Here is a 15126-nt window from a genome sequence, read left to right as displayed (position 1 = left end):
TCTGTGTGCAACGAGAGCAAGCTGAATATGGGCTCAGCTATTGCTGATGATGGCGCTCGTGGAACCGGGCCGTGCTTGTGTCATCTCGAAAGAGGCAGGTAAGTCGGAATTGGGATAATAAGGCGTGTCAAATTCGGGGGATGTACGTATTAGAAACTTGGCATCCCGAAAGTACTGTGTATTGTTATGAGGACGACAGCAGAGAAAAAGTCCCTGAACAAAGTTCCCTGCGCAAAAAGGGGCGGGCATGTTGTCACGAACTGGACAGGGTGACATGGACTTGCATCTTGGTTTGAGGTGGCGGGAGAAAAGAGGCGACAGGGTACTAAGACCAACCACGCCGGGGTCTTCCGTACGTTTCTCTGCAATCCGTCACTAAAATATTGATCAGATCTGGACCAACATCTGTGAAATGAAGGTCCAACATGCTTTGGCTGCATGCAAGGGAACGGGGCTGTTGGCTGTCACTGTCCATGGCAAACGGCCGGGTTCTGTGTGGATGACAAACATGGTCGTCGGCAGACCCGCCATGGGGCACGATTGCTACTTGCTATTTTGACACTCAGTTAGTGTAGTTCTGAGCATTCTTTGAGGAATTGTTCGATGGGGTATTTTGCCCTCCTGCAGGAGCAAAATTGAAAGGCCAAGAGCTTGAGACGCTGAGGCTTGACACGTGCTGGCTTGATGACCTCACGCTGACGCCGCCAAGTTTGTCGCTGGCCGACTAAGATTGGCATGGCGTTGAGGGCATAAACGCTGCTTCGTGCTTCGTGTGAAATGGCTGGCGTCGATCAGTGCCAGTGCCGGGAGATTCGAATCGTGAATCTTGATACGGGCGATGCTCGCAGTCGCAGGTTGTGCAAGACGACAAGGCGGGCGTCGACATTGGCGATTGGGTGCATTGCATGTGGCCTGTGGCCTCACAGACGAGACCGGCATCATGATGCGGCGAACACTCCGTAACCGCATCCTAATACTTCCATGTTGGATCTTGTGCATGCCTTGTGCTGGATCTACTGTGATTGTGATTGTGACTGTGATTGTGCTTGCGCCTGCCTGTCTGTCCGTCTGTCTGTCTGTCTCGGAGCCCGAACCTGTTTGTTGGCCACGATGAAGCAACATGAATGGCGCTTTGGACCTTCCAGTCAAGCCTGGCCTGTCTGGCTTCTCCTGCATCGAACCTTCCTTGGATTGTGTTCCACCCTGCTGCGATTGCCATGCCCCAGTCATCACAAACTTCATGACAGCCATTGACAGCTTCTCCAGGTCTGCTTGGCTCTTCGTCCACTTCCACTTCATCTCTACCGTATTTCAGCCCATCCAGCTTGTTTGCGCACTGCCATCCATCCAACCTTCACCCACCCATCAAGTCTTCTGCGCTTTTTTGGGGGCGGTCACTCTTCTCCCAAGCTCTGCCAAAAAAGTTTAATCGCAGTGTAGCTCTTTTTCACAGAGCCTTCATCTCCTCTTTCATTTCTCTGTCGCTATTTATACAATACAACATCCGCCCTCGTCCTAGCTTGCTCTCGCCACACGCCACATTGATTAGCATCACCAGGGTCTCACACTGTCGGTCCGCATCAGACAGCCCGACCCCTTCGTGTCAGTATCTTCGTACCCGTCTGGCTCCCGTCTGGTTGTCTCAGGTATCGAGAGCAGGAGACCATCAGACAGACAGTCAGGCAAACAGGCTGCGCCGCCTTGTCCTGCAACGCACTTATTATTTGCTCGCCGCATTAGCTTCCAACAGACCCGCTCACCCAACGGGTCCGTCTCCCCATCAAGACCTCAAGACGACGGTATCGCACAGACGTGTCCAATCAAGGCCGCTGTCCACCATCCCCGGACTGGCAAACCGCTGGACTCCTGTTGACCATCTGGGCATTGGGGCGTTGGGCTGGAGCCAAAGAGCGAAAGAGGCCAGGAGCCAGATTACTAGCTTTTGTCGACCAAGCAAGTCAGGTCTGGTCAGGTCTGGTGCACCCAGCTTGGCTGCTTGTCTGACCATCAAATACTTTTCAGCATTTATCCACGGGGAAGGGAACCGGGCGCTGGCGAGTCAGCACACACACGAGGCTTTGTCTTTCAACGTTGGATCATAGCCACGTTGCACACACTCTTGGCTTTTTCTGCTTCTGTCACTTTGGCTACCTCTGGAACACGTTTGAGTGCCAGTGAGTGCATTGTCCTATTTCATCACCGACTAGACTTGTGACGCATGGGGAGATATCGAGTTTAAATCGCAACACCACCTGGCCCATAATCTGGCATATTCCTACAAATATCACCACACTCTAGGGTCACGGGCTGAGTTGATTACTTGGAGCGAGCGAGCGCCTTCTGTCCTCTCTCCCCAGTCCCAGTCCCAGTCCCAGTCCTGGTCCAGTCCAATCCACTTCAGTCCACAGCCGGTGTTCCGTCCTTCCCCCCACTCCCGTCTGGTCCGGCGAGTCTGGTCTGGTCCTCCTGCTTGCTAGTCGATCTTGGACTTGTTCGACCTGACGTCTACATTATCATCTCACCAGTGGCTTCCGAGGACATCCGACGTCGTTTTATCGCTCAGGTTCAACTGGACGACCGTTATCCTTGGAGCCGTATATGAATTGATCTCTTTCAGCGTCATCTCTCACGCCTGTGCTGCGTTTGCTTGCCTGGTGCAGGAACCTGACATACAGCCACCCTGCGGCCCCTAGTGTCTCTCTATTCGCCGCTGCGCTGCGCAATTCCATGGACCCGACCATGAGCGGTGGCAACAACGACAAAACCACGAGCATTCCCGCTGAAAATACTCGACTCGACCAGCCCAACGACGCTGTCCCGATGGAAAACATGGCCCAAGGAACTGCCCCGGCCGAAGAGCCAAAGACTGTCGTTGATGCCTCCAAGCGGACCGAAAATGTCGTATCCGACCCATCGGCGGCGTCGATGACCACCCCCGCTGATGCCGAACAGCACAGCACCTCACAGGAGGACAATGCTGAGATCACATCAAAGGGTAAAGAGAAGGAAGAAGGAGCACCTGTGCCGCCGACAAAAGAGAGGAGTGATTCAATTCTGGCAATTGGACCAGCGCAGGATGACATTAACGCCACCCCTGGACAGTCAGACGGTCCTGTCTGCAACATTACTCTACTTTTGACGTCAGGAAGCCGCCACCCTTATAAGATAGATGCCAAGTATCTCACGAGGAGGAATGTAGCCATGCCCGACGAAACGGAATCTGGACAACCAGATCCGTTTAGCATCAGCATCTACACTCTGAAAGAGCTCATCCTGCGAGAATGGAGAAATGATTGGGAGGCCAAACCTGCTAGTCCCAGCAGCATAAGACTGATTCATTTCGGAAAGCTATTGGATGACAAGGAACAGCTCAAGAGTAAGTCAATTCTACATATCATGGTGTGACCTTTGAGGCATTATCTAATTCATATGACAGAGTATCAGTTCAGCACAGAGAGCCCCAACGTGGTCCACATGAGCATTCGTCCCCAGGACTTGGACGAAGAAGAGCCAAAGTCTGGAAGCAAGAGCCTTCCAGCCGGGAGCGGAGATGGACAGCGATCCAGATCAGGCGGAATGTGCTGCGTCATCTTATGAGCGGCTGGCCGTCGTCATCCTTTGCGATTTTTGCGGAACATCCGCTTAGCCACCACGTTTAGATGCGTGTTTATTTGCATTTGTGCCGGCTCGAGGTATTTATCGCAGCCTGTCGGAAAGGCAGAGCATACGTCGACATTGTACATTTTCGACGACGAGATGAATGTCGCACCGACAAAGGCCAGGGACGTCTGAAAACGGCGTCCTTGGCTTGTTGAGAAACCGAACGGGCTTACCGACCTGCCGAGAGTCAGTGGCATTGCTATTTGGCAGCCACATCACAGCCAGAACAAACCAATCAACAGACACACTCATTTTGATATCCAGCGCACCGTGTTGGGATTACATTTTATTTGGAATTGGAAAGCAGCGATCGATTGATGGGACAGACACTGTGGAATGGAAGAACGAAGGGATAACTGGAGTCAACATCGGCGCATCATCATGTATAAATGATTGTTCATTTTAACATTTTTCAACCCTTTTCTCAGGGGCCTTTGTTATATATTTGTTTAAAATGTTGGGTATAGACCCAACCAGCGCTGGCCCTTGGGATTTGGCCTTGTCTATAACAGGATAGAGGAATTGCAGCCATTCACTGCTGTTCTTGTATACTTGCAGCCAAGTGTTTTCCCTTCCCCTTGGTGATTTGTATTCTGCAGCAGGGCGTATTCACCCTGTCATAACATGTCTTGGTGTATCTGAACGTGTAATAATGCAGCGAGCCATATAAGAACATGGTGCATATGCGGATACAGTATTGATGCAGCGAGCTATGTATAAAAACATGGTGCATATGAAGACAAAATGTTCTTAGGTATCCCGCCGAAACATAGCAGTACTCGGTGCCGTATCCTAAGCCCCAAGAAGCGGGATCTTGATACCTTGCCAGAGCGTATCCTTTGCTCGACCAAGGCCGTCGATCCCTTATTTGAGGTATGCCGTCAGCATCTCTAACCATGGTGCGTATACGTAAATTATATCCCAGGATTTATTTTATTGTGTCGTAATAGTAGTACACGTAATCTAATTTGCGTCCCTCACCCACCAAATCTACCCGAATCTCCCAAACCGTCGTCATTGCTCGATTACTGAATCTTGAGCTTCTTCTCCATCTCATCATGGACCCCAGTAACACCTCTCATCTCCTCGCCGGTAAACACATCCTCCCAGGTAATCGTATCTTCCCGACCCTTCAAAATATCCTCATGCACGCTGGCCAAGTTGTTTCCCAGAGCCAAAGGTCGCCACTCGCCATCCCTCACAATCTTGAGCTCCATGGCTCGACGGACGGGCTCAGCGATGCCAAACGTACGGCGGAGTGACTCCATGCGGACAGCCTCCTGCGTGGCCTCCCAGTTCTTCAGACGGGCTTCGAGGGGGTGAGCGGACGAGGGCTTGTTGCTGGCCGCGTCGTAGGGCGACTGGCCGACGCCATGGCGGAGTGTGTCGTGGACGCCGGGCGCGGAGGGGGCGGATGAGATGTGTGATGTGTGGGTGAAGGAGTCGGGGTTGGAGTTGGCGGGCACGATGCGCATCGACTGTGAATATGTTAGCTGGGATGGGGAGGAGAGGGCGAGGAGCTTACCATCTTGGCGGTTGGAGGGAAAGGATTGTGCGATGGATTGTGTGCGGGCGATTGTTTGTGTTGATGTAGCTGTGTAGCGTGGGGGAGGTTGGCGATGCGAGCTGCGATGGTGTTGGATTGTCGGTGATGGTGTTTGGGAGTGATGATGAAGCTTGGAGCTGCCTTTAGGCTACGAGTAGCCTCGCGTTTGTTGGTTGGCTTTGCTGCGCTTTGAGTGGGTGCATGTGGGCAAAAAGGTACGTACCTATGGTCGTTGACTTCATGCCGACCCCGGACTTTGGCATGTCCAGGCCAATTAATCCCGGGTATTACCAGACATACCGAACTCGCTTCATTTCAATCCAGCCTGAGTCACACTTATTTCATTTATCAAAAGACTAGTCTCTTACAATTGTAGCTGTTTTTGAGTCCACAAGGACGAATGTGAAGTGTTCTGTCAGCCATAGCTTGTGGCTCTCCTGCCACGCTCAAGCACAATGAGATCCGTGCCCTCTCGACTGCCCATCATTCGCATTGCGAAAGGCACTTTTTACCGACAACATCCAAATTCTCAGTCGTCCCATGCCAATCCCTCCTTGTTCAACGAATTATCCTTTGACCTACCTTCTGCTTCCCTCCAGCCACACAATTGGTGTGTTGTCGGGCCGTCACTCTCTGGAAAGACGACCTTTCTTCAAATCCTCCGAGGGAGACTGCTCTGCGAACCGCCTACCGCCCGGTCGTACCCGTACCTATCTGGAGAAGATGTGTCTTCTCGGCTGAGAAGCCCACAGAAGGCTATTCGATATGTTGGATTCGATGCAGAAGCTACGGGGGGAGGATTGGGCGGCAGTGTGACTACGTCGGCATATTTGTCCGCTCGATACGAGTCCAGGAGGGAGATTACTGATTTCTCGTTGAGAGACTTTTTACTGGGGAATACGGAGTTGAATCCGCTCAAGGCACCGCTGGGGGGAGACGATGATGGCGGTATATCTACGGAGTTGCTGAACAGGGTGGTGAAGGATTTAAGGCTGGATCATTTGCTGGATCTGCCTGTGACGTTTTTGAGCAACGGACAGGGCAGACGAGCAAGAATTGCTCGAGCGTTGCTCACCAGACCTGAGGTTTTACTGCTGGATGAGCCGTTTATGGGCCTCGATCCGCCTACGGTGTCGGGGTTGAGCCCACTGTTGCAGTCGCTTGCAGAGAAGGCGAGTCCGAGGCTGGTGATGAGCGCGCGACCGCAGGATCCATTGCCGGAGTGGATCACGCATTTGATTTACTTGAGGAGTGATTGCCAGGTTGGGTCAATGGGACCAAAGGAGGTGGTGTTGGATGGACTGAGGAAGTATGTCCAGGGGGTGAAGCTCGGCGGACTGTTGGAGGATGACAAGCTTCCGATCCATACGCTCTCTGAAGTTGGGCGAGTCTTGGGATCCAACGTGCGTTCTGCTTCAGAAACGAGTGGAAGTGAGAACAATGAGCACGCATTGAATCCCGTGAACCCTGACGCAGAGCCACTCGTTGAAATGGACGGCTGCCGCGTACAATACGGTGACAAGGTTGCTCTGGGAAACTGGACACAACAAACACCACAAGGTCCCAAGGACGGTCTCATCTGGACGGTTAGAAGAGGCGAGCGCTGGGGCGTCTTTGGGCCCAACGGCTCTGGCAAAACGACCATCGTGTCACTCCTCGGATCTGACCACCCACAAACATACTCCATGCCCATCAAGCTCTTTGGCCGCAGTCGTCTCCCAGAGCCTGGATCGGGCATGAAGCCGCTCACCTTCTGGGATATCCAATCCCGCATCGGACACTCCAGCCCCGAAGTCCACCAACACATGCCCCGAAGCCACACGATCCGCAAGGTCATCGAGAACGCATGGTCCGCTACGTTCGGCACGCCGCCAAAACTCGATGCCAACGCCAGGCAAAAAGTTGACGCCGCACTGCGTTGGTTCGCACCCGAACTGCGACCGAATTCTGCTTCACACGCACAAGATGAGGATCTGTCATGGGCGGATGAGTACATGTTTGGCGAGATATCCTTTTCGGCGCAACGCGTCGCACTATTCATACGATCCATGATTAAAGGGCCCGATGTGGTCGTTTTGGACGAGGCGTTCAGCGGGATGGACGACGCAGTCCGCGATAAGTGCGCTTTGTTCTTGACGGACGGGGAGAGCAAGACATATGTCTCAGGCGATGTTGTCGAGAGTGAGATTGCAAAGAAGGGGAATGTTGTTATCGAGGGGTTGACGGAGCGGCAGGCGCTGATTTGTATTGCCCATGTGAAGGAGGAGGTGCCGGATTGTGTGCGGGAGTGGATGTGTTTGCCGGAGGCGAATACCGGTCGCAGAGCGAGGTTTGGGAGGTTAGATGGGCCGTTGGGACACGATGAGCGACGATGGTTCGATGTGTGGGGATTTGCGTGACAATATTGCATTGGAGTTGAGTTAGAAAGGAGGAAATATTACCGTCAATCATACAGTAAATAGAATAAATGCATTATTTTCTTGCATTCATTAGCATACATTCCAATACACAATACACTCCATCCAGTAGAGCCGTAGTTATCACCCACTAGCTTCCTTCATCCTTCCCCATGACGCCATCCCAAATTTGCATCCCGCATCACCACCTTCACCCTCACTCACCCACATCAAAATGGTCACGCCCACGCCAGCAACCCGCATCGACGACGAAGACCTCACCATAAAATGCTGCACACCCCATCTCACAACGCCCATCCAAGTCAGCGACATAGGGTTCGTCTCCCTCCCCCCCCCCCCAGCAACCCAACTAACAGACGCAGTTCCAGCGCAGCAGCATCCGCATTCTGGACCTGGCCTGTCTTCGGACCTCTCCTCTTCGAAAATGAAACGAGCGACGCACGCGACCACTGCGCCAACGAACGAAGTACCTCTCCTGTCCTCCCCTAGCTAATCAAGCTAATTTGTAGCGTTTCTATCATACCTCCGGTTATCGGTATTCATGACCGTTTTATCCGTCGCCATCACACTGTCATTCCATCTGAATTCAAAGCCCACAGACTTGGAGCGCCGTGTGTCGAAGCCCCTCGGCGCAGTGTTCTGGATTTTAAGTGTTGTGATGCTGGTGTTGGGATTGGCGAACTACATTAGTATGTGCTGTGTTCCAGGGAAGATGTGAACTAATGGTTTGGTAGAAACGGTGAACAAGTATAGCGAGAAGGCGGCCATTGTGCAGACAGGCTGGCGGACGCAGTTGGTGAGTTTTTCGCTTCGGAGTGTGAAGATTGGTTAGCTGATGCAGGTAGATTTTGGGGGTGTTGGCGTTTTGTATTATTGGGTCGAGTGTGGTGTTGCTGGTTGTTACGAGGATACGGCAACGGGCGGAGGGCTTGTGAGGGATGGGAAATGAAGGTGTGTTATGAGTGGGTGATGAGTACTGGCGGCTTTTTTTTCGACATGCTGAGATGGGACTGGTGATTTCGGGTTATAATATGGTATGATATGTTGCATGTGTCTGGCCTACTGCTGGAGATGATGTGGGAAACATCCTGACGATCAGTAATGAACTTGCCCTTGAGGTTATGAACACTGTGACATGAAGTCCATACTAGCTGATATGTACTTGCACCAAGTTGTATACAATCATTTGCTATGATACATTTCCACGCTGCCCAGAAAGTACGCCAAACACCATACAAAACACCACATTACGCCTTGCCAGTCGTACAAAATAGGTCCAGAGCCGATCTTTTCGCAACAGGACGACTCTTCAGATATTCCTCACCGCACTCACCAACCTCCCTCCGGAACAAGGTAGCGTACTCGCTTGCATCCTTGGCAAAGTTCTCTTCCGTCTCGGCCTTTCCATCCCACGATAACAAGGGTATATCACGGGGTAATTGCAATTCACCATTGTGCGGCAGCGTCTCCAGCATATCGACCGGGGATATTGGATCAAAGTGCTCGTTGCCCTCATCGGAAAAGTCTTTGGGCGACGTTGATCCCGGCGCGTCCTTTTGGTGTTCTTCAGGTGTGTCGCGGATATCGCTGTGCACGCCGACGATGACCTTGGCGGTTTCTCGGCTCGGATACAGTGTAAAGTACCCTCTTATGCGGCAGAGCTGCAGGGCGTATTCCAGCCACGCGGGATACTGCTTGCTGACCTGCTTCTTTGCTAGCAGCGCGGGTGTCGACGACGTGGATCGCTTCTTGTAGAGAGACTGCGCGATAAAGTGGTGTAGTTCTATCCACTTTTGGCCGAAGAACACCATGGCGTCGCTGCTAGGTCGTTGCCATAAGAAGGCAGTGTCTCCCGATGATTCCTTGTCACCGCGAGGAGGTTTGGGAGGGGTGAATGATTTGGTTCCATCTATGGATGTTGTCGGCACGGACAGACTTATGCCCAGGAGACTTGCGTCGTAGTCTTCCATTAGTGCGGCTTTGGAGTGAAGTTGGTACAGGAGCGAGTATTTCACATCTGGACAGCTCGTTAGAACTGGATCAACTGTTAGGGAGGCAGGGGGCGGGGAGTCAAACATTGGAAGAACTGAGGCGTTATTTCTGTATGAGGAGATAAGACCAATACATGGGAGCTTGATGGGTCGGTCGGCCAAAACGACTCGACGAAGCGCACCGAGCTGTCGTCTTCCTCCATTAGCTGTCGCGTAATTCGACGTCGGAGGGAAATCATTTGCGGTTGCTGTCCGTCGTGTGGTGTCGGGCGCGGCCACTTGAAACTTGAGAGATATTCCTCCAAAGGACGCTCCATGACATATGGAAGCTCAATGGTGATATGAGGGGTCTGAATGCCTGCCAGGTCGGCCCTTGAGATGGATCTCAGCAGCCTTTTGAGATTTCCCGTTCCCGTTGGTGTTGCATGAATCAGAATGTCAAATCGAACCTTGTTCCAAGCTAGTACAACAGTTAGTAAGTCAATCGCCAGGTCTCGATACTATTGCTTCATTGCCAACTCACCAGACAGAGCTGCAGAATCCAGCTTGGACATCCAAGCAAGGCTGGTTCTAGGACGATCAGGCAGCTCGATGAGAGCAGACTGAGAGGAGGAAGCATGCTCTCGGGTTGCTCCGAGAAAGTAGTCTTCCTCTGCGGCTGTTGAATCTATGACTATGGCTTGAGGGTGCATGTAGGTATTCACAAAATCTACAGTTGCAGTATTAGTCTAGCTCCGGTACCATGGGGAAAGATATGGGTATTTTAACATACACATTGCTTTCGCAACAGCCAAGGACATGCGCTTCTCCGTCGACGTTTCAAAGTGGTCAGGGCGACCGTCTAAAGAATTGTCAGGTACATGGTCACCCCATGGTCAAAAGTTAAGCGGTCATACCGTGTGCGATGAGTGGGCACGTCTTGTCAATGCCATTGATCTCGAGCAAGTCCTGTATCGCAATATCTGCCATGCCCAGAAATATAAAGTGAACGTAGCTCTCACGCTCCAGGGCCATTTCGCAGGCCATGGGCAGCAAGGTGGAAGAGCTTCTGAGACTGGCGGCGGCAAACAAAACATTGCGATTCCTCAGCGAAGTTCCACCGGTCGATGTAATAGCTCGAAGAGTTGATGCCAGCGCTGGATACCTAATTGGGCCGTCGTATCTAGGAGGGGCTTTGATCTGACCAGCATCAGCCTTGTCGCCATCCTTGCTATCGTCGTCTGAAGTCGCTTTTGGAGGTGCTTCGACCGTCACTTGCTCGTCGGGTTTTGCCTGCGGCGGTTGATGCGGATGCGATGGTTCCTTGGGTTCATGGTCGACGTGTGTTCTCCTGCCAGGATCGAAGCGCTGGTTGTATGCTTCCTCAACGGTGTTGGGGAAACCCCTGCCCTTGCTCCTGGACGAGGGATACAGGTCTGAAGAACCGGATCGGTTGAAGAGATATACGAGGGCGACGATGACAAGGACATATGCGACCAGGCGCTTCATCCACGCGCGGCGTGGCATTCGTGCGGATTGCCATTGCGCACCTGTGGCATGCTTGGGATGCTTGGATGACGAGAGGTCGTCGTCCTTTTTGGCCATTTCCTCGTCATCGCGCCAAAGGTGCCATCCGCGCGACGTGGCCATGGCGCGTACTTGGGTGGCTATCCAGAAGAGGACGCCGAACCCGTTTACGTTGGTTGCAGACTGAGGGAAGGTAGGACGGGGTGAAGTCGTTGGTGGGAGGTAGTGAGCATTGAAGACAGCTTGCCAGAGCTGGAGCTAGAGCTCGTGCATGGCGCTAAGCCGTCGAGTTGTGAGTTGTGAGTTGTTGGGTCGAAAATGACGTTGAACGTCGGCAAGGGCAAGGGCAATGGTAATGGCAATGGCAATCGATTGCACACGAGCCAATTCAAGTTTGAGACGGTGTGAAGACGAGCAAAATTACGTAGAGAAAAGAAAAAGAAAAAAAATGTCCGGGGACTAACTTGTTCCTGACTACGGATATGGATCTGCGAAATATGTTTTGTTTCGAGGGGTAGTAAGATTGATGGGTGAGGACTGAGGAAGATCAGCGTCAAAGGTGCCAGTTTGGTGGGTTCAACGTTGGTTGGTTGGTTAAGCTTAACTAAGCCGGCTGGGAGGACATGCAGTCAACATTTGAAGCCTCGGGAGTGAGTTGACTTGGGAGCAAGTAACTTGGAAAGTGAGCGAATATGAGAATGAGAGTGAGTGACATCAAGCCAACTTACACATCTACCACATTCATATGTCTAGGTATTTGAGTGGTCATTTGCACAAGCATCACTCTGCGTTTCACAAGTCACATACTGCGCCAGTCTACGCTTCGCCACGAAGCCTGTTAACCGTTGCAAGCATGCCAAACACCTCCTAAACTACTCCGCGATCAAAGCATACATAAGAGTGTGTCCCGACCTAAGGCGAGATCCAAGCGTGAACTAAACTGATTCGCAGTAACTCGCAGCAATAAACGTAGCAACAGCCAAGGTCATCATCGACAGCATCAACTCAGCGGTCAAAACCCCATCAACCAACTCCCACCCCGCCTCAATAACAACCAGTACTGACTGTATTTAACAGACCTCCTGAATGGCTGCTGCTACCCCTTCTACCATTGCTCACCAGAAGGGGAGATGCTTCCTTCAAGACTGAGCGTCCTTCATTGGTTCTCCTGGGCTCCTTGAACTCGCTGCACATTGCTTGCCCAGGATGGCAACAAAGCGTGTTCGAAAACTTGGACTGTCTCGGAAGCCTTGTCAGAACTCGTCTCAGGATGGCGCGCATCGGGCAAACCAATGAAGTCGGAATGTGAATACACTAGACGTGACAAATCCAAATCCAACCAGACTTGACAATGAATTGACCGGATTGATAGGAAAGCTCAAGTACTCACATGTGCAGAGAGCTTCAGTGGCATATGGAAGGTGGACCCACTATAAACCGGCCAAGCTGTAGCTCCTGGCTCCGAAGCACCCACTAATAACCTGCCGACTCGACCTCATTGTTGTACCTGGAAGTCTGTGCTCCGGGCCCCCGCCTAGCCGTTGTTGAACTTGACCCAGTGCCAGACCTTGACGGCGGGGCAACTTTCCTATCAGACCGCCGAGCTACATCGAATGTGGGTTGGGTTGGTGACGACGGAGGGGAACCCGAAAAAAAAAAAAAAAAAAAAAGAATAAAAAAATATGTCCAAGACTTCATGCCCAACCACACTTCTCATTCACGACGCCAATTGCCCACCAACACCAGCTCTACTCTACCCTACTATCAACCCCAAACCTCCTCCACATACCGAGTACAACCATTAACCCAAAAAGAAACCCCTCCCTCCCGCCATGGGCAAGTCACGTCGCAATCGAGCCGGCGCATCTCAGCGACGGGACCCCATCGCCAAACCCGTCAAACCCCCCTCTGATCCCGAGCTCGCCGCTCTCCGAGAAGCCAAGATCCTTCCCGTCATCCGAGACCTTCAGAATGCCGACCCCAAGTCTCGCTCCGCCGCCGCCAGCGCCATCACCAACATCATCCAAGACACCAAGTGCCGAAAGCTGTTGCTGCGCGAACAAATCGTCCATACTATTCTCACACAGACATTGACAGATGCCGCGCTTGAAAGCAGAGCTGCCGGCTGGGGTATACTGCAGACTCTGGCTCAGGAGGAGGAGGCCGACTTTTGCGTGCACCTGTTCCGCTCCGACATCCTGACGGCCATCCAATATGCCGCCAAGACTGTCGGAGAGAAGCTGTTATCCAACGGCCACGGCCTCGCAAAGCTTCCCAAGGCAGAGAGAGCTTTTGTTGTTAGCATTGCCGCCTCCCTTATCGCTTTGCTGACCGCATTGGCTGAGGCTGGCGACGAAATCCTCGAGGCAATCTCCTCCAACCACACCGTTACCGACTTTCTCTTCGTTCTCGTCTCGTACACAAGCAAGAACGACGAGGATTCCGATGCTATTTTGGGCCTGCGAGGCGACGCCCTGGCTTGCCTCATGATTCTCACCGAAGATAATGCAGGGCTGGCCAAAAAGCTTGTCACCAACTCTGCATGCTACCAAGCTCTCTCCTCACTCAAGAACGAAGTCACTGGCGACGGCGTACTGGCATGCGCTACCCTCCACAACGTCTTTGCCGCTCTCGAAGGCCTCAAGGACGCGCCTCATGTCCCTGAAGCAGACGATTCACTATTGATTCCTACGCTGGCCAAGACCATTGCAACTATTCAAGAAGGCCAGATGCCCGCCAATGGCAGCCCAGGGTGGTCGAACCCAGCCGAGCAGCAACAACTGGCTCTCGAAACCCTAGCATCCATCGGCACAACCTTGAACTCTGCAAACATCGACTCTCCTGCTCCTGTAAAAGAAAAGAAGGTTGAGGAAGAACCCAAAGACGACGAGGACATGGATGACGCCGACGCAGACAACTCTGGCGCCGAGGATGACAACGAAGAACAAGACGACGACGAGATGGACGACGACGCAATGGAAGCAGACATGGAAATGGTCACCGGCGCAGACGACAACCAAGACAACAGCAACATCGACGACATTCCCGTCCTAAAAGCCCTCCTACAAACAGCCATCCCCGAACTCATCCGCATCTCCGCCCTCCACCCCACCGACACCCACTCCCTCCAGCTTCAGAGCCTTGCCCTCTCCGCCCTCAACAACATCGCCTGGTCCGTATCCCTAGTCGACTTCTCCGAGGACCAAAACGCCGGCATCCAAAACGCCTGGTCCCCCATCGGCACCTCCCTCTGGAAACAAGTCATCACGCCCATCCTCTCCAGCGACACCGCCGACGTCAACCTCGCCACCCAAGTCACCGGCCTCGCGTGGGCCGTCGCCCGCAGTCTCCGCGGCAAGACCCCCCTCGCCGGCGACGAGCACCGCAAATTCATCTCCCTCTACCAGGCCACCAAGTCCATGGACGCCCAGGACTCGCAAGACCCCTTCCAGCGCCTCGGCGTCAAGTGCGTAGGCGTCCTCGGCCAACTCGCCATGGATCCCTGCCCCTCGCCGCTGAACCGCGAAATCGGCTCCTTTTTACTGAATCTAGTCGCTGGATTACCTGATACGCCTGCCGCGGATGCCGTCGAGGCGTTGAATCAGATTTTTGACATTTACGGCAACGAGGACTTTGCGTATGATGCGGAAGTCTTTTGGAAGGACAACTTTTTGAATCACTTGGAGGCGGTGCTGCCCAAGGCGAGGGCCATGGTGAAGAGTGTCGAGAAGAAGGCGTTTCCTGAGTTGAGGACCCGCGCGGATGAGGCGGTCATGAATCTGGGACGGTTCCTTGCCTACAAGAAGAAGAATAAGCCGGAGGATATGAATGGCTCTTAAATTCAGGGGCAGGAAAGAAAACAAGATGAATGACTATGATTTATGAATGACGTGTTGCATAGAGAGAGTGTCGGCAAGGGTTTTAAAAGAAGAATCTTCATGCATTAGGATAAAAGGTGGACATTTAAAAAGTTGATTTCGACATGTGTATGATTTCAAAATAGATA

General features: G+C 52.6%; 6 protein-coding genes across 6 annotated transcripts; 4 read left to right on the top strand and 2 right to left on the bottom strand.

Annotated features, from left to right (window-relative positions):
* Positions 1-2739: 2739 nt before the first annotated feature.
* Positions 2740-3597, top strand: VFPPC_05226 (ubiquitin; the record flags this gene model as incomplete). Its single annotated transcript, XM_018284455.1, has 2 exons — positions 2740-3376; positions 3437-3597. 2 exons carry the CDS (start codon positions 2740-2742, stop codon positions 3595-3597), a joined length of 798 nt encoding a protein of 265 aa, XP_018145953.1.
* Positions 3598-4685: 1088 nt separating this feature from the next.
* On the bottom strand, positions 4686-5188 carry VFPPC_05225 (20S proteasome maturation protein Ump1; the record flags this gene model as incomplete). The annotated part of the gene is made up of 2 exons (XM_018284454.1): positions 4686-5138; positions 5186-5188. 2 exons carry the CDS (start codon positions 5186-5188, stop codon positions 4686-4688), a joined length of 456 nt encoding a protein of 151 aa, XP_018145952.1.
* Positions 5189-5661: 473 nt separating this feature from the next.
* Positions 5662-7605, top strand: VFPPC_05224 (ABC transporter domain-containing protein; the record flags this gene model as incomplete). Its single annotated transcript, XM_018284453.1, has 1 exon — positions 5662-7605. The coding sequence occupies one exon, from the start codon at positions 5662-5664 to the stop codon at positions 7603-7605; it is 1944 nt and encodes a 647-aa protein (XP_018145951.1).
* A 559-nt stretch (positions 7606-8164) lies between these two features.
* VFPPC_17639 (hypothetical protein) lies at positions 8165-8455 on the top strand (the record flags this gene model as incomplete). The annotated part of the gene is made up of 2 exons (XM_022429331.1): positions 8165-8299; positions 8372-8455. The coding sequence occupies 2 exons, from the start codon at positions 8165-8167 to the stop codon at positions 8453-8455; spliced, it is 219 nt and encodes a 72-aa protein (XP_022285631.1).
* Positions 8456-8870: 415 nt separating this feature from the next.
* Positions 8871-11243, bottom strand: VFPPC_13788 (glycosyltransferase 2; the record flags this gene model as incomplete). Its single annotated transcript, XM_018291560.1, has 5 exons — positions 8871-9640; positions 9700-10074; positions 10138-10323; positions 10387-10455; positions 10511-11243. The coding sequence occupies 5 exons, from the start codon at positions 11241-11243 to the stop codon at positions 8871-8873; spliced, it is 2133 nt and encodes a 710-aa protein (XP_018145950.1).
* Positions 11244-12952: 1709 nt separating this feature from the next.
* Positions 12953-14959, top strand: VFPPC_05223 (armadillo-type fold domain-containing protein; the record flags this gene model as incomplete). Its single annotated transcript, XM_018284452.1, has 1 exon — positions 12953-14959. One exon carries the CDS (start codon positions 12953-12955, stop codon positions 14957-14959), a length of 2007 nt encoding a protein of 668 aa, XP_018145949.1.
* Between the last annotated feature and the right edge of the window lie 167 nt (positions 14960-15126).

This window comes from Pochonia chlamydosporia, chromosome 3, assembly GCF_001653235.2.
Source record: "Pochonia chlamydosporia 170 chromosome 3, whole genome shotgun sequence".
Lineage (NCBI taxonomy): Eukaryota > Fungi > Ascomycota > Sordariomycetes > Hypocreales > Clavicipitaceae > Pochonia > Pochonia chlamydosporia.
Note: the sequence above shows the minus strand (reverse complement) of the source record. Positions and strands in the feature narration are given on the sequence as shown.